General features: G+C 41.6%; 1 protein-coding gene across 3 annotated transcripts in view; it reads left to right on the top strand.

Moving 5' to 3' along the window:
• Positions 1–21258, top strand: part of ddah1 (dimethylarginine dimethylaminohydrolase 1) — an 87527-nt gene that overhangs the window by 63460 nt on the left and 2809 nt on the right. For all 3 annotated transcript variants that reach the window (XM_086270038.1, XM_086270037.1, XM_086270036.1), the window contains 3 exons: positions 5073–5146; positions 11803–11922; positions 17261–17404. In XM_086270038.1, coding sequence (XP_086126164.1) covers positions 5073–5146; positions 11803–11922; positions 17261–17404 — 338 coding nt within the window. The remainder of the gene's footprint in view (positions 1–5072; positions 5147–11802; positions 11923–17260; positions 17405–21258) is intronic.

Genomic DNA, 21258 nt, shown 5'->3' with positions numbered 1-21258 from the left:
AGGGAGGGGGGAGAATGAAAGAAGAAGAGGCAGCTGTGCAGCAAAGACACAGAATAACTCCAGCTTTGTGTCTTTTCCATTGTAGCTGAATTACGGGACAAACTGTTCCTTTTCACCTCAATAAGAAACGCTTAATATTTTCTCTGAATACCAGACGGGACGGTTGGCAACTCTAATAACTTATGAACAAAATAAAGTTCAACATCATTAACATCATAGCACCCACCCAGCTGTATAGAAACTCCGTCATGCTAGCTAGCACGCAGTACGGAAAAAGTCAGAGTAACGAAAATAAACTCCACCTAAACTTGGTTCATATCTGACCCAGAGAGACTGCAGGTCATAACTTCTTACCTGAAGTTCAGTTCACACTTGGACCGGCGGCCGCCTCGGGTCTCTTTTCCTTCTGCCTCCCTTTTCCTTCATCCACCTGCTGCCTCCACCACTTGCTAATGTTACTGAATCTGTGGAAGCTCTGCGATGCCACCACACGAAGTAACGAGTAACGACCCTATCTAAATCCCAGTAACGAGTAACGCGTTCCTGATTTTGGCATAATAACTAGTTACCGTGCTCGTTACCACAATAATAACGTAGTTACTGTAACGCGTTACTTAATAACGCGTTAGTCCCAACACTGGTTATTATGCACATGAGAATTGGCCTCTCTTCTCATAAGACAAAGTTTGTGTGAGGTCGAGCCACACACACACATACACACATACACCTGCACACACTGTAGGTAGGCTTATGTTCTAGGTGAGAGTTCAGATATATTTGCTTGCAACTAGGGTTGCCAACTCCCTGAAAAATAAATAAGGGACACCTCGTGGCCAGGGCCGGGCAACCCAGTTCACCCTTCCCAGTGTGGTGAATTTTGTAGCTCTTTTTTTTGTGTGTGAAATTATTTTTTAACCATTTGACTTGAACTTGATTTAAGCAGATGCATATTCTTTGTGATATGACCATATGGGAAACAAATGATCATTTAGCCATTTATTTTTAGCTCAAAATGACAACATTAACACAGTAAAACAGGTCTCTTTCTTAAACAGAAGCCTGTCATGCTTAACTTTTGAGAATATAAGTAAATCTTTCTTTAAAAGAACTCTGTCCTGCTTAACTTAAAATTATATAAATTAATAGAAAACAATAGAACGAAAAATATTCTTGTAACAGTGCACATATAGTGCATTTAGTACAAATGGCTTCAGTTGAGGTATTATTTCAGCTTTTCTAATGCTAATCAGCTGCTCCTGTTTGTAAACCCACTTGTTCCCATGATTACGCATCATAACTCATCATCATTATTAAAATATGTATTACTTTTATGTATTAGTCATCTATTTGTTGTAATCATCTATCCTTGCAGTTGTTTATTACACAAAATAAATTATATTATCACACTTCTGGCCACATAGCGCTGATATTCACTGCACATGCCCATATCCTTAACCAGAGGGTTTAAAAAAAACAAACCAGTGTTTACATACCATATCTGCTTCTGCCGTGGCCTGGCGGACAAAAAATTGGTAAAGGGTTCCCCGAGCTTTCATGCCCCTCATGTTCTTCATGTGCCCACCAATAGAAGCATGCCTATGGAAAAAGTGCGCTGGCACACAGTGCAGTGCGCTTTATATGTGTTATCGTGCACTTTTCCAGCCAGGTGTTTTCCTTTTCCCATTCCTCCCTGTACTTTTGCAGCCTTTTTTTCTTTCTCTGAGCGAACAAACATTGCTGCTCTAATGCTGGGCTTACACTGTGCGATTTTTGGCCCATTTTGAGACGATTTTTGAGTCGTGTAACCGATTTGGTGATCGGCCCGATTTTGGCCTTCATCGTGCATCGTTTAGTATACGTGGGGTAACGAGAAGCGGCTGTGGTGACACAGCCGCTCACACTGCTCATGCGCAAACACGTAAACGTCTGTGAAAAAGACGGAGCAGCACGGCTGTGCAGCGTGTGATCTGGACACAAGCGATGGAGGCACAACTTGTAGAACTTTGGAAAGCTCATCCGAGCCTTTTCGATGTGGCATCACAAAATTATCACGACCACAACAACCGTGAAAATAGTTGGATTTACATTGCTGCTCAATCACAGCTGCCTGATCAATGTTTTTCATTAGCAATTTAGCAAAGTTGGTGGTGGTGTGTCTGTGTGAGTGAAAGAGAGAGAGAGAGAGCGAGAGCGAGCGACAGATTTTCTGTTACAAGCTTCATGTTATGGAGGCACAGTGTGAGCACTCAGGTCGCATCAGAGCATCGGGTCGTATAGTGTGAAACCCTGCATCGTGACCTACCAACTTCTAACCCCTGCGAGTCAATCGTGCAGTTTGAGCAGGAGCTGAATAACGTGACTGAAAAAATCGCACAGTGTCTGCCCAGCATTAGGTGTACTGTCGTCCGAGACTTGCACCGCAGTGTCGGCGTTTGTTTCCCTGTTGGCCATGCTTCTTGTTGTGGTCATCTGTTGTCTTCCGGTATTTTCTCCGTAAGCGACCTTTCCTCGACCAATGAGATGAGTGGTAATCTGAATTGTCATACTCGAATTGTCATAAGTGTGCTGTCAGCTCATTGGTCACAAAGCAGGAGAGGGGCTGGGAATTATGTTTTCAAACAAAGCGTTAATTCCATAAACATTTATAGACTACTTTTGATTCTCACTGTATTACGGGACAAAGTGCGTCCCTTATTAGCTCAATACGGGACGTGTACTTTTGTTTCTAAATACGGGACGATTCCGTTTTTTAAGGGACGGTTGGCAACCCTACTTGCAACTTCATTTTTGTGCGTGCAGAATTGCTAGTTTGTTGCAGAGCATGGCCCGAGGTTTTGGAGAAGCGAGAGTCAGAAGATGGACAGGAAGCACCTGCCGTGGAGACGGAGACAATGTTCTTTTCAAACTGTGTTAAAAGTCCTTGTGGTTTTGATTTGACGTATGCATGTATTGTATCTGGTGACGCATGAGGGGGCGTTAACCCTGATGAATCAAAAGCAATCTGAAGTGTCTTGCAGTGTGCATCTCCCCACGCTGCGTGTGTTCATTAAAATCATCGTTTGACTCCACCCGGCCGGATCATTGTTGTTATTTTGGAATTCCTCCTTTATCCCTCCTCAATATTTGAACCCTTAACAATATCTAAACACTTTTATGCACATGGACTGAAATCTTGCAGTGCTCCGCCTGCTCAAGGAGGCACATGTACAGGCTCATCTTAAGTTTGTGAGTGAACAGCTAAACAATTCAGAGAAAAACTACGTGCTCCCGCTATACTTAAGGGAAGAGAAATAGTGAATATGATCTAAAGAATCCCAATCCTATTGGAAATCTGTGGAGAGAGCTGAAGCTTTAAATTGCCAAGCTGCGGCCAAGAAATCTAAAAGATTTAGAGAGTTTTTGTAAAGACGAGCGGCCCAAAATCTCTTCTGAGATGTGTGCACACCTGGTGGAAACATCTTAATGCTGTGCTTGCCAACTGGTTTCTCCAGTCTGCGACTATAAATGTACAAATTCAGCAGGAGATCTAATACTTATTTCATCCACTGTAAATATCAGCATCCTGATATTTAATCTCTTGCAGTTCATTCATGAATTGCATTTTAAATAACTGGGGGTCATGCAGTCAAATGGTTCACTGAGCAGTTTGAGGAAGTTACTTTTTTACTTAGACCTGTACAGGTTAAAAAAAAAACTTCACAAAGAAACCCAAGTCCTTAGTTTGTAGTTTGAATTCATCGAGGTTCAGGAATGGCTGTTTTGCTACAGATTAATGTGTATGACCAGAGGCCAACCTGTTGTGTCACAGAGAGAGGTAAAGAGGAGTCATGTGATCCTTTTGTTTCCAGAAATATAGTATAATGCTATCATCTGGAAACAAATAGTGCCTTTTACATGCTGGACATGCTTTTCAGCCATTCACCATTTTGTTTAAGTTACCTTTTTAAGGCCACCTACATTTTTGTATACGGTGCAATTAAGTATTTAAAAAGTGTTTAAAATAATTACAAACACAAATTTGACAGTGAGGCCTTTATCTTTATATTTAAAACAAAGTCTTTGAAAGCATGAAATGTCTCATATCATGCAAATTTGAAGTCATGACTGTTGGAATAAATATCTTAAGGGATGAGGAGAAACTCTGTAGCTAACAACACATAGTCTAAGGAGCTTGGAAAGAAAAGTGCCTGGACTTCTTTAAGTTGCTTGAAGATGTTTCACCTCTCATCCGAGAAGCTTCTTCAGTTCTAAGGTCCTTCAGTTCCAGACCTTCAGTATCTTCTACTATGATGACCTGGATGACTTTGAACCTTCACAGGCATACTAACAACACATAGAACTTGGTGATTTGCTGTGTTTAGGTTGTATGAGGACTACTCTACTTGTTAGAAATGTAGTGAAATGGCAGAGGGTAGCCTCTAGTTCATACTCTGTGAGCAGACAGTTGCGTGTCTGTAAATATGCATCTGTGCTTTGAGATCCTCCACACAGGCATTCCTCCATGTGACCTCGATGACCCGGTGCCTCAGTGAACCTAGCTGTACATCCCACCGACAAACAAAACCGTCATGTGCCATTCTGCACAGTAAGACCACGGTGCAAGCAAGAGCATGGTGGTCTTTTATTCGATTTTCTGTATGTTCACTTACAGTCGTGAGTTAAAATGTGGGTCAGTATCTTCTCCGCTTCACAGACCACTAGGAAAATGCACAGTACAGTTAATTGGGTTTCTAGACACTGGCTCTGTGCTGTTGTTCCTTCCAGCTGAAATTGGTTTCACATGGCAGAGCTAGAAACATTTCCTGTTGGCAAGGCATGTGCTAATGGCTTATAGTGTAAAGGCTCAGCAGCAACATTAGGAGCCCATCCCTTAGCTCAGTGTGCTGCTCAATACCTCGCCAGGCATTCAAGGCTTTCTGTCTATGTGCCACCATACTAACCACAGTTGGCCCCCCTTCGCAGGCATGCATAAAGTACACGGTGTGCTGTCTGGAGTATTCTGCTACTGTAGCTTCTCATGCTTGCTGTATTGCTGGTTTTCTGTTCACATACTTAAAAGATTCTCTCTACAGGTCGAGAGTTCTTCGTGGGACTTTCCAAACGGACCAATCAGAGAGGAGCAGAGATCTTAGCAGATGCATTTAAGGTGAATTTATGTAGCAAAGTAGTGCCTGCATTCTTGCATGGAAATGCAAATAAGTTGGTGAATGTGGGCTACACTTGTTTGTTTGTGCTGCTGTTGGTTCTTTAGCTTGTAACGTGTGGCCACTGAAGAAGATAGAAGTCTCTTTTTGTTTAAAAAGTCTTTGTCATGGACTGAAACAAAGTGTCAGGAATAATGTTTAAGATCCCGAATGCTCAACATTTGTTCAACTACAAATGATCGGGAAAGAAGGGAAGTGGCTGAGGATGAATTGTACCTAAAGATAATAGGCTGAAAAGCATCAAATGTTCTGTGTAGGTGAGGGAAGCTGTAGTCACAATTCTAATTCAATCCATTGTTTCAAGCAAAAGTAAAGGCTTGTCACTGGAAAAGTTCACAACTGATCCATTACATAAGAAGTAAAAGTAGTATCTCAAATATATTTCCTAAATATATTCCTGACCGGAAGGCCTCAGTCAGTACGGATCGGGAACTGCACCTCCAGCACCACCACACTGAGCACTGGGGCCCCACAAGGCTGTGCGCTCAGTCCTCTGCTGTTCACACTGCTGACTCATGACTGTGTAGCAACACACAGTTCAAGTCACATCATTAAGTTCGCTGATGACACGACCATGGTGGGTCTCATTAGCAAGAACGACGAGTCAGCGTACAGAGAGGAAGTGCAGAGGCTAACGGACTGGTGTAAAGACAACAACCTGTCTCTGAATGTTGACAAGACAAAAGAGATGGTTGTTGACTTTAGGAGGACACGAGGCGACCACTCACCGCTGAGCATCAACAGCTCCTCTGTGGAGATCGTCGACAGCACCAAATTCCTGGGCGTCCACCTGGAGAAGGACCTCAGCTGGTCCCTCAACACCAGCTCCCTGCACAAGAAAACCCAACAGTGTCTCTTCTTTCTGAGAAGACTGAGAAAGGCCCAGCTTCCACCACCGATCCTGACCACCTTCTATAGAGGAACTATCGAGAGCATCCTGAGTGGCTGCATCACTGTCTGGTTTGGGAACTGTGCCATATCGGACCGCAAGACCCTACAGCGGATAGTGGGAACAGCAGAGAAGATCATCGGGGTCTCTCTCCCCTCTATTGAGGACATCTACACCACACACTGCATTTGCAAAGCCACCAGCAATGTGGCTGATCGGACACACCCCTCTCACACACTCTTCACACTCCTGCCATCTGGAAAAAGGTACCGAAGCATTCGGGCACGCACATCCAGACTGTGCAGCAGCTTTTTTCCACAAGCCATCAGTCTCCTCAGCAAAATGGGACTGGATTGATACACACACACACACACACACACACACACACACACACACACACACACACACACACACACACACACACACACACACACACACACACATTATCACTCAGCTTAACTCAACTACCTCAAAACATTGAGACTGGACTGACTAATCAACACAAGCGCAAACACACTGACCTACACCACCAAACCATCGTACACACCAACCTGTAAATGCTCTTTTGCACAATATTATTACTGGACTTTTTGCACTAACTTCTTTACTTCCTAATTTTTGCTGCTGCACTAAGGAATGTTTACTGTTCCTCCACTACCTCAACTCATCATCACAAAACCTTATTATTATGTTACGTTGTGTTTTTTTTGTCACACTGTCACTTTGTTGCTCTTGTTTGCACATTTGCACGTGCACTTTGTTGTCTGCTGTCTGTTAACAAAAAAAAAAGTCTTCCTTAGATAGTTAGTTAGTTTTTGTTAATTTATGTTGTAATTTATGTTAGGTCAGTCTGTCTCGTCTCTGCTAGCCAGCTAACTAGGCCTCTTAGTTAGCTAGTTTAGTGTTTTCTGTTAATTTATGTTGTAAATTTATGTTGCATGTAGCACCTTGGTCCTGGAGGAACGTTGTTTCGCTTCACTGTGTACTAGCTGTATATGGTTGAAATGACAATAAAGCCGACTTGACTTGACAATATGAAAACATTCTTTTTAATAATCTTTTTCTTTAAAGCCTTCTGCAAGCAATTATAAATCTCAAACAAGAAAGGAGGAGATAAATATGATATCAATCATGGAGGCTTTAGGCCAGGAGGGTAATAGTATCATCACTCCATCTTGTTTTTGTTTTTTTTTTCATTAAGCTCTGCTGCCCTTTTTTTCTCTGATTCCATTTTGTTCTCCATCCATCTCTGCCTCACTCCTTCCTTTTGAGCCATTATATATCTTCATCGTATATAGTCTTCCATCTCTGCTTTCACTTCTTCCTTTGCTGTATTCACTTTGCAAATCCCTCTGAGGACATCCGATGTACCAGTCAGCATTGAGGCTACTTTGTGGACATAAAAAATACCAGTTGTTGCTAGGAGATGTGAAAACCCTTTCAGGACATCCCACTGAGTGTACATGGAGGTACATTAGCCCTTTTTATTGTAAGCCAGCATTAGCATTCAATGAGTTCTGAATCCCAAAATATATACATAAAGGAGGGTGTAACACTGAATAAAAATAAATAAAGTTTTAAAAGGTCTTTCTACTTTTTATTATTAAGCTCCACTGCGCTCTGAGAGTATTGATTAGTGCAGCTGTAAAAAGTCCCTGTAGCAATTAAGAGTTTGATCCTAGTTCCAGATTTCATCTGCCTTTGAGGCATTTTTAATCGAGTGCTGGTGCAAACTTCTGCCACCTCTGTATATAATGATTAAAGAAAGTAATTGATGACACAAATGAAGCTGATTTGGGTGAGTAAACCTCTTAATTAGTTCACAGGCACTTTCTTCCTGTCCCATTATTAACCTCAATCATTCCATTCACTCATCACTGCAGTGATGACACACTGTTATTCTCATACTCAGCATTCTCATGTCAGTGTCATTACTCAAAAAAGCAATGTATCAAATATTACTCAGTACTCTCTGAAGAAAGTATTTTTTACACTTCCCTTTACAATATTTTTATGCTTCTCAGCAAAGTGGCCTGAATCACACTGCCACATAATTACCAACTGACAATATAGACGTATCTGGGGTCTGCATACACTCAGCTTTAACATTATTCCGCTAGCTTTGTGTTAGCCGTCCAGATGTTTACAAAGAGCTGATGCTATGTCCAAATTGAGGACAGTTACGTGTTACATTACTGGAAAACTGTAATCCCAGTTTTCGGGCAATCATTTTTTGTAGGACATTCACAGTTCCATCAAAAGTTTTATCACAGGTAAAAAGAAACTTCCCGGCTTCCTCCTGCAGCACAAAGACGTGCAGCTAGTTAGGTTAACTGGTGATTCTAAATTGCCCAATAGGTGTTAATGTGAGTGCGAATGGTTTTCTATCTCTCTGTGTTTGCACTGCAACAGATCAGGGATCTGCCCAGGGTGTACCAACCTCTCGCCCTGTGACAGCTGGGATCGGCTTCAGCCCCGCTGTGACTCTAAAAATTGGATAAGCGGAAGAGAATCGATGGATGAAGTTTAATAAGAGATTAATTTCTTTATGCCAATTAAATTTCTCAGAGAAAGACGTGAAAAAAACACCACTTGTTGGGTGTAATGTGTTACGTGGTATGAGGTTGTTTCTGTTTGTTATAAATAAATCCTAATTAGAAAATGCTGATGTAAATCGATAGTGCCATCATCATTAATTGTGCTTCATTCTAGATACTTAATTCATTATTGTGTTACTGAGCTTTTAGATAAATAACATTGGATTGTGCTAATTGTGGGCTACGTTGTAGTCAAATTTTCCCCCCCAAACCTTTAGTTTTCATTTATTCCATCAGGTTGTGCATAAAGTGTTCTGAGATATAGCTGAGGAAACATTTGTCCTCTTAGACAGAAGTGGAGTCCCAAGCAGCTTTGTTAGGGCCAAATAGTTACGGCCAGACAACATTGTCAAGATACTCCTAGATCAAAAAATGCTGCTTTAAACTACTCGGTGCCTTTAGAGGACTTCTAGAGATTCACTCAGTTTCCATGCAGATTTGTTAGCCATGGCTTGCTTTTCACTACTACATCCATGGGGAAAAAAATACAACATAAAAGCAATATTTCAAGCTAAACCAAGAGATTAGCTTCAGGGAAGACTTGGACAAGCAGGCTGCAAACAGGATCACAGTGGTTGGTCACAAAGGTTGAACCTGTCTATCCTGCTGGCTGTTCTTTTAAAGTGAAGATGTTCTGCTTGACCTATTCGTAACACTTTTGGATTCCCTCTGAACAGTCATGACAAATCCAAAAAGCTGGCTAACACACAAGTTCAGAGGTGGGTTATACTGTTCAAGAGTTGAACGCATTACCATAGCCTGAATGGCCTTACTGTAGTGCTTCCATCTTCCCATCTGTATCTGATTTGAATTCCTCATTATGGATTCCTCTGTGTTTTCTGTTATCTCTGATAAGACAGGACTTAATGATGCGTCTCTGGCAAAAGACAGTAGGAAAAATCACTTAAGCGTCAATTGTTGTTCTTTCCGTTTTATATCAGATGGATTTCTCCTGTCGCTGTTGTTTTTTCCTTTCATTTTCAAATTAAGGATCACTTTGTTGCCAGGTTATTTAGTAGCCTACTCCACAACTGCATACAGATGTTGATTATCTCTTTATGGTCCGCACAGAGGTCAGAGTAATTCGTGTTATTGATGGGGTCCGTTTATTTTGGAAGTAATATAGAGGTTAAACCGCCTCTTTTCTGCCATGGGTAAGAAGTGCTGACCAGCTCAGCTTGCTTTACCTTTTTTCTTCAGTCAGTCATGTTTTCAGCTAACAACATGGCAGCTGGTGAAGATGAAAAGCAAGCCTTTCTTCCCTTAAGGATTTATCTTGGTAAGGACGAATGCATGACTTGCATTTCCAATTTTGCACAGAAACTTCCTGTTTATGGATAAGGAATGATAAAAAGATTATACAATTCAGTTGTTCTCACTGGAAATTAGGAAGACATCAGCAAAGGGGGTAATTTAGGTCTTTCGTGTGATGAAGTCACAATAACTGGGTGAATTATGGTGTCGTTTTATTGGTGCCATACAAATATTTACTTGAAAACTGTTAGCATATAGTTGAAAGAAAAAATGGGGTGTAATGATGGAAAATGTACACTTCCTTTGTAAGTTTTATGAAGCTGAACGCTATAAAAACCCCTTCAAAACACATTGTGTGATTAAGAAAACACATGGGTGTCTGTTGGAAAAGTTCTTTTCTTAGGTGCGAAGTTGAATTTATAAGGTCATCCAAATGTATTCAGGAACAAAAGGTCCTAGAAAATAAGCTTCGAGTCTCTTTATCCTGTCAGATTTTAAATTGCATCTTGGTCTCACTTCAAGGTTTACGAATCACAGTAGGATCCGTCTCCGGCTTAAGAAGTCTCTCCCACATAAAGGCCTGAGTCCTTGCATCTAATGTTTAATCGCTCGATTCCTTCTGCTGGGTAAAACAAAACAAAGTCAGGGGTAAAACAATATTTCCGTTAAATATGCTGCAACTCCAACGTGGCCTTAAGGCTTTAATCCTTGCAAAGAAGGCGGCTTTCAACGGATGTTTTAATGAGAGTTCTTAGTCCAAAATCAACCGTTAAAGGCTAAAGGTAAATGTAAAACTATAGGTTCCAAAACAGTTCTGTTCATCTGCAAAAACAAGCCATATAGCTGTCAGATAGGATTTCTTTAATCCTATTTTTATTGTTTTTTATCCTTGGGGTCGGAGCTTTAGAAGCCTGTATGATTCTTTTTCTCATTAGAAGTGGTTGCATGAACGCTAAAGTTCTCTGCCTTAGTTTAAACAGCTATGGTCACTGGCAGGCAGGGCCGAGTTTTGCATTTCTGTGCACCAATCAGGTTTTAAAAACGTGTAAAGAAAAATGCGATGGCAGTCACGATGTCGCTATAAATCCAATCAAACCCTCCCACACAGTCTTAACAAATGAGGATGTTTAGCAGTATCTTTAAAGCGATTCTTACGTAAGACACTTAACATTTGAAACGTTCCAGGGGTTCTGTGAAAACCAACCAGCATCCAGGTGTTAATAAAACTGTTATCGCTGCCAGTTCTTCTAAGTACCCTTTATGTAACGTGTGTTTTTGTAACACTTTTAATGGCAACATTTGGTTTGCAGACGTCCCACAGCCAGAAAAAGCCTTTAAGAACTGGCTCCTACAAGGTGCTGCGTAATCTCCCCACGAGCCCTGAGATCAACAGCATCTCTCAGACTATCTTGCTTTTTCCGCTACTGAGCTGTACAATACTTTATTTCAATGCCACTTTAGGCCCCATGATACCACACAGATCACTGCTGAGCTTTTACAATCTACAGTAAAACTTTACACACACATGTACATATAGCCCTATATTATAATGAATGATGTTTTAGCTCATTGTTGTACTGTAGTTTAATGGATTGAGAAGTATCGTTGCTGAGTAGTAACGTGCTTTTGTATCATTTGTTTAAAACCGTTCGTTCACCCACATTCAGATAAAAAGCTCTGTCTTATCAGTAAAGAACTACTTGAGGAAACCTGTTAGCAGGTGATGAGAAAGCCTGTTAAATATTTAAAGCTACAAGCCCCAAATGATTAGCATTACCTGACCCTGTCCTATCATCATGAAATGAAAGTCATGTTATTTGAGCTTATTAAGCGTTTGTAATGATATTGTGTTTTACAGGACTATGCTGTTTCCACTGTGCCTGTGCTCGAAGGCCTGCACCTGAAGAGCTTCTGCAGCATGGGAGGACCAGGCCTTATTGTAATCGGCTCCAGTGAACCAGCACAGAAAGCCCTCAAAGTATGGAGCTTGTGTATGTGTGTTTATGTATGTACACTGTAACTATGCTCTCCCTAGCTGTAGTCATGGAAACCTGTGAATTGATGTATTGGCAGTCTTTTCTTTACTTTGACGCACATTGAAGTAGTGGATCCTTTTTCCTTTTTTTTTTTTTGTTTCATCGTTTGGTTGACATTCTGCTTGATCCGTTAGTATGAACAACCCTGAAACAATAACGCGACAAGACAGGACATTGCACGTGTTGATTCAGAGCAGACTCCCTTACTTACAGTTTGTTGGTGGCTTCCCACTCCAGGCACATTGAAACCACCTGTCACCTAAATCCATCCCCATTAATTCATATTCTCAGCTAATCTGCAGGGATTGCCCCTGGCGCTCACACTCCAGCTTCAATTACGACTGTATTGTCCTTCCATTAAACAGCTTGAACTCATTACTGCATAAAAGGCTCCTGTATCGATCGAGCTCCAACAGCAGAAACCCGGGGACCGCCAAGACCGAACAGAGGAGACGGCTTACACCCCGACAGAGACGGATCGCTCGTTTGCACCGACAGTGCAATAAATCTCGGCCCATCCCTCCCATGGAATTATCCCCCAAAATTCCCAAACATTAGCATGTGAACTTTTGCAGTGGCACAAACAAGAGAAATTCAGCGAAATGTGTATTTACACAACACAAAGGCAGGCAGTGTATATATAATTACATAAGTATGAAGACTTACAGGCAAGCACATACACCTTTGGGCTTGACAGGTTCCCTCTGGCAGTATTCCTCATTTGCCTTCTAGTATGATATCTCCCCCTGCTGGCTCAGTACTAAACAGAGTTACTGTAAATCAAGCAAAAGTCGTTTAGTGTATCTCAGAGAACATCAGGCAGCTCTTCCTAAGAAGGCTGAAGTACTCGAGAGAAGCACAAGGTTGGCCCTGTTGGTTTTGTAAGCATGTTTGCATTGCTAAAGTGTTCCCAGGAACCTATGCATCATTGCATAATAGAATTAATTTATAATCCAGTGCCAGCTCATTAAGATTCCTGCCTGTTTGATCACCCCAGTAATTAGCTACTGGGGCGAAGAGTGGCCGCTAGCGAAACTTAATGACAGACTGCTCGCTTTCTAATTATGGCTTACGTCACCCTCTCTCTCGCAGCAATTAGCTCCTGTTTTAAAGGGCCTTTAACAGCCCTGGATTTGTAATTAGATAATGTTCTTTGTGTGAGGGAGAACGAGATCTTATGAATGCAGATTTAATGAATCCAAACTGTTCGTTTGGGATGTAGATGCAGCTCTTCTGGCGACGAGGCTCCTTGTCGAATGCAGCAGACACTTTGTGCAAATTAAAGTTGGAGCCCAGCTAATTCATTCTGTCTTTAGGGAGCTGCGCTTTGCTGGCGTTCAAGAAAATTTGGACCTGCCCTTATTTTTATTACGGGGTTGAGTAACGCATTACTCATTTGCAATCACAAAATAGCATCGACGATCTGTAGTTTGTATTTCGGCTATGCTCAGGAAGGCTGAGCGCACCGCGTATCTGTGTTTAGCAGAATGACCGGATGGATTTCATCATCCATCTGTTGCTGTCACTGTCAAGCTTTTCTCATGAAGTCATCATCCCAAAATACAGCCTGTGTCAGAGGCTGCAGCACCCTTTCCCTGTAATCTCGCACTACCCCCCTCCTTCCTACAGCAGACTGCCCGGCAGGCTGTAGATCATCAGTGGCCCCTTCACCCAGCCTAGCTTGATTCATGAGCTCATTGCTCTCTCTTGGTCAGAGTCTGATCTTCACCTCAAGGATGCTTGCACGCTTGAATTTTATAGATAATGAGGTGACGGCATGGTGAAGGTTCTGTTGGAGATTTTTTTTTTTGATGGCCAAATCCAGTGTTGGAGAATGTAGGTTCCAGATTTGGATTATTTATATATTGAAGCTTTGTTTCTTGTTCTGTTTCTCCCATACTACATACTTACTCCATACCACTGTTACCATGTAAAACAGTCATAGATAAAAATCTAGAGCTAAGTTGACTTTATATCACCTCAGAACCATGATTGTCCGAACAACATTGAACAGCAATCCACCTGATAGCTGTCGCAATATTTTAGTTTGAGCAAATATAAAACTTGGCATTACTATCTAGTCCAGGGGTGTCAAACATAAGGCCCAAGATCCAGAATCGGCCCACCAGGGTTTGGAAAAAGTGGTTTTATAGCTTTTCCTCCCCCATGTGCATATCAAAATAAATAAGTAAAAAATCCAAAGCAAAAAACCCAGATTTTTACTCAGTAAGAAAAAACAAAGAAAAACAAAAATGTAATAATTACAGGACAGTCTGCGCCGTGTACTAACAAAACGTTTTCTGTAAATTTAAACAATTATTTCTTATTCTTATTCTTATCATGTAGCGAAAACAAGACATATCAGTGGAACTGTACTTCTTTTTCTGGCTGTATGTGGCCCATAATGTAAAACAAGTTTGACACCCTGATCTAGACCTTCACAGCATGTTCTAGGTTTCCTCTTGTGATACCACTGTGTCCCTGAATCAGCTGTAGACGCCGATAGCAGCAGCCTTAAACATTAGATAAATGTCATCTGAAATTTCCTGCATCCTCCCCCTGCGTTTCCTTTTTCTGTGTACTTTTCCACTGAAAACATTACACTGCAGCAATAAAATACTAGACCAGTAATACCAAACATTTATGGTCCATCAACAGGAAGCAATTTCAGTCTCATTTCCTGTCCAGATCTGGAAGCTGTATTGCATAAGTTTTAAGCAGTTTCTGGGAAGGATTGCTAAAGTGAGCATTAGAAATGTTCACACCAGGTGCCAAGATAAAGATTCTGCTGATTCCCACATAAGGTCCTGGAAATTGTTGGTGTTTTTCTAGACTGCTCAGGTTTGTCATTGCCCCAGAGGGATTTTATTACCATCCAGTAAATATTTAGTTCGAGTAGCTTTTGAATGACTACATTTTGCTGCCCAGTTACCACTCTTGTGCATTAGCTGGACCTCAGCCATTGTTCGAATTAAGTCTGTGTCGATTGACTGTAGTTTAACACTTGGTGAAGATCCAGAATGACGACGTTAAAAGCCACTATTGTGTAAAGGTATCTAGGATAATTTCCCATACGTTTCAGTTCTTTAGGCTTAAGATTTGATTCAATTAAAGAATCTTTAAGTTTAGAAAAACACAAAAGAGGTCTGCCCCCTATATTGATTGGCTGCAGCGTCTGGCAGTGAACAGAAAACCAGCTGTTTCATTAGTCAGGTGAGGATTTAATTGAATTTCATGGATCAAAATTTTACATGAAACATGAGGAAATCTTGCTGTATGTCATTTCCCTTATGCGCATATTTCCCCTTGAATTTAATGAGAAAATGAAGAGTAAAGCAGGAACAACTGGGATCTTAGGTGGAGTCGACATTTTACTCACTCTTAATACTCGCGTGTGTCACAGACCGTGTTGGCCCTCACCCTATGGACTTGAGTGTTTTCATTTAGGGCAGTTGCAGTCACATGACACTCCCACGAGTGACCTGGGAATGTCTGATTACGCATCTGCCGACATATGTGCGCACACTGCTGTGCTTCGTCCCGCAGCCCTGCGCCCAGGAGTGCCATTTGTGGCTGATGTTTTACCATTTGTACCATTTGTAAATAGAAAAACTCGTTATAGCTGATAGATGTACAAAAACAGTAGCTTTGTTGGCAGTTTAGTGTACTTTTATAATGCAGCAGTCATAATATTACGCAGTGAAATCTTTTTTTATACCAACTCTGTTGATATAAACAGTGGTTACTTAATGTGTTTGCTTTACATGCTGCACCTTCTAGAGATTTCATGTCCATTTAACAATGAATCTCTTAAGTTTTCTATTGGCTCTTACTAACTGCACACTTGTTTCTCTCTTTACCCTGACCAAACAATGATGGTGCTGCCAGAAACCCTAACATGTGTCATTTCCTGTGTCCTGAATACTTTCCCAGGAAAGCACTTAGAACAGCACATTTGCTGTTTGGATAGGAATAGGTGACTATTCACACTGGAAAAAGGTTGATTTTCTTTTTCTGTGAGTAGTGTGAGTATATTTGACTTATAATGCAATGGACATAATAAAACGTTCAGAGTAATGTATATTTCTATATAATGGTCTTGCAGTAATTGACCTTTTCCAATTTCTATATATGCCTTTGTCTTCCCTGGTGCAATGGATCCTGTCAGTGGGAAGTGAAATGAAAACATCTACAGCCACAAAGCCCACTGTGCTCACAAAGCACCAGTTTTTCTCCCACATTTGTAGTAGTGTGTCATCGCATTTTCTCACAGTCACTCCTCTAAACCTTTATGTACGTCAAGCAGACGTCACACTTTTTGGATGCAGTGCAGTGGCCTGTATGTAATTGGAGATTATCGAAATTTCAGGAGCAGGACCACGCCTCCAAACACACTCCTTCCGGTTCTCATCTATATAGGTTCCGCCAGTTCTGCCAGCTGTTCATCCTTGTTTACGTGCCCCTCCCTCCCCTTTTCAGTTCTTTAACTTCTTCACTTCTATTTAGTACATGGGGATCTGCCAGGTCCAGGAGCCGTCGCCAGTCCTCTTCGAGGCCTTCCCCAAACCGCAGCTCAATTCATGTCCAAGCTTTCGCCTTTACCTACTAAAACGCTGCCAAAACTAAAATGAGGACGTGGGCCCAGCTAGTGATATATATAGATAGATAGATAGATAGATAGATAGATATGTGTATATATATGTTTGTGTGTGTGTATGTGTATATATATATATGTGTGTGTGTATGTATGTATATGTATGTATGTTTAATTCAGGGGAAAAATCTCCCTTCTCAAAATATTTTTTCTGAATGTTGACATTTTTTTTTTCACTAACCTTCCCTCCCTTACCCGTCTCCGAGGTAACCATCTGCAGATGTTCTGCTCATAAACATTAAGAGGCACCTGCCTCTCCTCTGGTCATAACATCCTCACCCGCCGACTTCCACCTGGCAACGCGAGCGTCTTCTCAGCCCCCACCGCCGGTCCCACCTTCAGCTCCTTCAGATTACATAAATAACATGACATCTGCTGAGAAAGAATGTCTATCTGCTCCTGTGTTCTCCATTAACCCACCCGGCCCCCTTCCCCCCCAGGCCCCTGTGGCGGTTTGGCCAGCAGAAGGATGTGGCGCTGACTTTTGGTATTGAGGCCTCGCTTCTGAATCAAAATCTCTCATGGCCTGGCTTGTGTCTGTCTTTCTGAACATTATGTGGACTTTCACTTATGCATTTGCCTCAAAGTCTGTTTCCTGTCATGTCTTCTCACTCCCAATTGCGTAGATAATGCAGCAGATGAGTGACCATCGCTACGACAAACTGACAGTACCCGACGACCTCGCCGCCAACTGCATCTACATGAACCTGCCCAGCAAGGGACACGTGCTTCTACACTGCACAGCAGAGGAGTTTCCAGAGAGTGCAAAGGTGCTTTTCCCCATCCACATTCAGCAACTTTGTATCACTGACGATAAAGCACATTCATCCACAATCCTGGCAGGAAGGACCACCATCAGAACAACCAAATTGGTTTAGCGATTTAGATTTAAGGAGCACTTGTCTTTGTTGTTGTTCATCTTGTCCAGGCCTCTGAGAAAAACAACTGGGGAAAGAAACCCTACAAAAGCTACATGGTTGTTTTAGTGGACCAATGCAGGCTAACCGCAGCCAGAGCTGTAATTTCTTTTTAACAAAAGAACCTGCAGTTTGATGAGAAGTGTCCTTTGTGAGCATCAGACCGCAGGCTAGGAGCCAGAGACATTGAGGTCTTGTTTTTCTCAGAACTTGAGCAAAGTTGTTCAAATCAGCTGCTGTAACAATTGGTTTAATATCATTGACAGGTTCAATGACTTCCAGTTTTACTGTTTTGGTTCACTCTGGCCAGTTTCAAATGTAAAGTGTTAAATCCACTGTGGCTGCCCAGCAACAATCAGCACAAACAGCATAATATGCAGCCAGCTGGTGAGCGTCGCAGACTTCATAGACCAACATTTCTCTCCCGAAAGATCAGGACTAATTGCCCTTTGAATATTAGACTTCTATTCATCAAATATATTGCAAATAAAACGTCTTTGACAAACTTTGAGAAACCGTGTGGGCTCAGCGGCTGTCTCGCCGTGTACATTTTCACTACACGGATACACACAGCTACGTGCTTTCTCAAATATCTCTGAAACATGCAGTGACCTACTTACATGCTGTTTATTTTTCAAGATGTGCCTTTCACCCGTTACACGTACTTGCTACAGTCGCTTGACGTGAATGACATGTTATTGTCTCACCTCCGTCTCTTTGGGGTTTGGACAGGCTGAGCCGTAACTGTTATTTAGATGCTTTGGGGTCATTCCACATCACAACAAGTCAAAAGAATTCTCACTGGATTGAACCTGGCAACCTGCAATCTGCAGAGACAGTACTCAAACCTCAAAATGTACTCTGTGGTTGAAACCTCAACCTCCGCCAGCTATTTTTAGAAGGAAAAATTCACCAAATTATGCGTCTTTGGACTAGAATCCACAGTGAAGACTTTTGTCAACAAGATTAACTGAGGGAATTCAACTTGAACATAACAAAATCTTGAGCATATCATACTTCCCTTTTTGAAAGCACATATTAACAGAACATTTGGAGCACTATTTGAGATATGTATGCTAGTTCCATGAACCAGTTTCCTTTCAAAGGTTCAAATTCTTCAGAGATTGACCTGGAACACAGTTTTGGCTCCAAAAACTGTCTTTTTAGAAATTGTAGCCTGAAGAGAGTGGAAAAATATTAATAGCACAAGATATAACTTCTACTGCTTCTTCTTTTGGCTGTTCCCTACAGCAGATCATTTACGTCCATCTCACGCAATGTCTAGCATCCTTCACTACCACACCAGCCCTCTGCATATCCTCCTTCACGGCATCCATGAATCTTCTTTGTTGTCTTCTTCTTTTCCTCCTGCCTGCCAGCTCTATCTTCAATACCCTTTGTCCACTGTATCCACTATCCCTCCTCTGTACATGTCCAAACCATCTCATCCTTGCCTCTCTGACTTCTAAGTAAAATCTGAGCATCTCATCCTCCTGTTTTTTGGGTTCGCCACAATCTCCAAGCTATCCATCAAAGCAGATCTCACTACCATCTTCTAAACCTTTCCTTTCACTCTTGTCTTGCTTCTACTGACTTTCATCCCTCTTCTCTCCAGAGCATACCTCAACCTCTCCGGAATCTCTTCCACCTGCTCTCTGCTCTCACTACAATCACAATGCTGTCTCTAAACGTCACAGTCCACAGAGATTCCTGCCTGAACTTATCTGCTAACATGTCCATTACCAATGTAAACATGAAGGAGCGCAGAGCTGAAGTAATCCCACACCCACCTTAAACCCATCCGTCACTCTTACTACTACACACCTCACCACTGTTTCACTCTCCTTATAAATGTCCTTTCCAGCCTCACATACTTCTTTGTCACTCCTGACTTCCTCATGCAGTACCACAGTTCCTTTCTTGGCACCCTATCGGTTGCTTTCTCTACATACACAAAGACATAGTGCAGCTCCTTCTCTGTACTTTTCCATCAACACTATCAAAGCAAACATCGGGTCTGTAGTGCTCTTTCTCAGCATGAAGCCATACTGCTGCTCACTGATCATCACCTCTCTTCTTAACAACTCTTCAGCTTCAGCAGCTCTTTCTCATATCTTTATAGTATGGCTCATCAACTTTATCCCTCTGTGATTACTACAGCTCTGCACATAACCCTTGTTCTTTAAAATGAATATCAGTACACACCTTCTCAAATCTCCATTCATGCTTTCAGTCTCCGAGAGATAATACAAGCCGTAATATAGCAAGGGCAGTTTTATCTGAACTGACTATCCTGTCTAGTACAGTTCCCAGGGGAACTTGTTGCTTGTTCCCTCAGTGAGATGTAGAGATTTGTCAGCACAATTACCAAGACACTGCAAGATGTCTGCTGCTTTCTGATTCTAAACACTGTCTGGCCTGATCTCCGGTCTATTTTTAGTTGGCTCGTGAAGTTACATAATAGTTCCACATCAACAAAGGCAGGGGGTCATGAGAGAGGATTGGTAGGGTCGGATGGGGGTGGAGATGGGGCACCTTTAACGGTTAGTGCTGGCAGCTGCTGTTGAGGGCTCTGTTTGGACACATCGAAACTAAGCAGACAAAAGGTCCGGTGAAATATAGCAACTACTACTTTGCTGAGACCATGCCACCCTGACCCAGCATATAAATCTCAACTGAAGTAATGAGAACTCAGCTGGAAATGATCAAAAAAAGAGAGACTTTGGTTTCAGAGGTGCTATAAAGAGCAGAGGATTTAGTGATGTTATGTTGGGAGAATACTGTGAAAGCTTAATTTTCCCTGAGTTATGTCTGATTATATGGTCTAAACTTAAGATGTTTTTGAGAGGCAGTTCTGCTTGGTTACTCCAGGATTGTTTTCCAGAGGGAAAATCATTCTAACTTTAGTGACCTCAAATGTATTTCTTTATCACTCTCTTTCCCCATGAAGCTTTTATTTCATTTTATTTTTATTTGACTTTGTCTTTATTTCTACCTTTACAACTTTGGGTCAGGTTTCCAATAAGTGCACCCATTCATATTCCCCACAATTCTAGTGCATTGATCAAACTGTATTATTAGCTTTAGCAATAGGCTAAGTTGTCTGTTGTATTCACTGACGACACTTGTCAGCATGTTGCTTAGTTTAAAGCATTGCTGCCATGCCTGTAGACCATAGACTGTATATAAAAGATGGAGCTAACCGTCATCACTCCCTGGGTTCTGAGCCTCTACTTCAGCATTTTATCTGTGACAATATTGTGGGTTTCTTCTTTGTTTGTTTGTTTGTTTGTTGTTTTGGGGGATGGGGGTAGCAATGTTTCATCAAAAGGCTAAAGTGCCAAGTTATCAGCTAATGTTGTCAAGTAAAATCTGTCTCGATAAACTGCAGATACTTGCTAAATAGTCCTAAGTAAATCCGTAATTGTAAAGCCCTAGAGATGGGTTGTCCACTATTTGGCAACTAGTGATAGCACGGAAAAAATCTGTATTCCCTAACCACTTGTTGAATGGGTGCTGGAGGTTGCTGACAGTTGATAGATAATTGTTCACAAAGAGCACCAAAAACCTCCTCATGATTACTTTGGTCACAAGCAGATTCTAGCTGTTGTAGCTTGCTTGGAAGATGCCGACTTTATGCTTGCTAACTGCTACCCAAACAGTAATAAAGCTTGAAAAAGTGCAATACAAGCCAAAAATGAACAACA

The sequence above is a fragment of the Aulonocara sp. 'chitande type north' Nkhata Bay genome, linkage group LG17 (genome assembly GCF_057382095.1).
Source record: "Aulonocara sp. 'chitande type north' Nkhata Bay isolate Kocher_YH1m ecotype deep benthic linkage group LG17, A_spYH_male_GT1.1, whole genome shotgun sequence".
Taxonomy (NCBI): domain Eukaryota; kingdom Metazoa; phylum Chordata; class Actinopteri; order Cichliformes; family Cichlidae; genus Aulonocara; species Aulonocara sp. 'chitande type north' Nkhata Bay.
The sequence above is the reverse complement of the archived record's forward strand: the minus strand, read 5'-3'. Positions and strand labels throughout refer to the sequence as shown.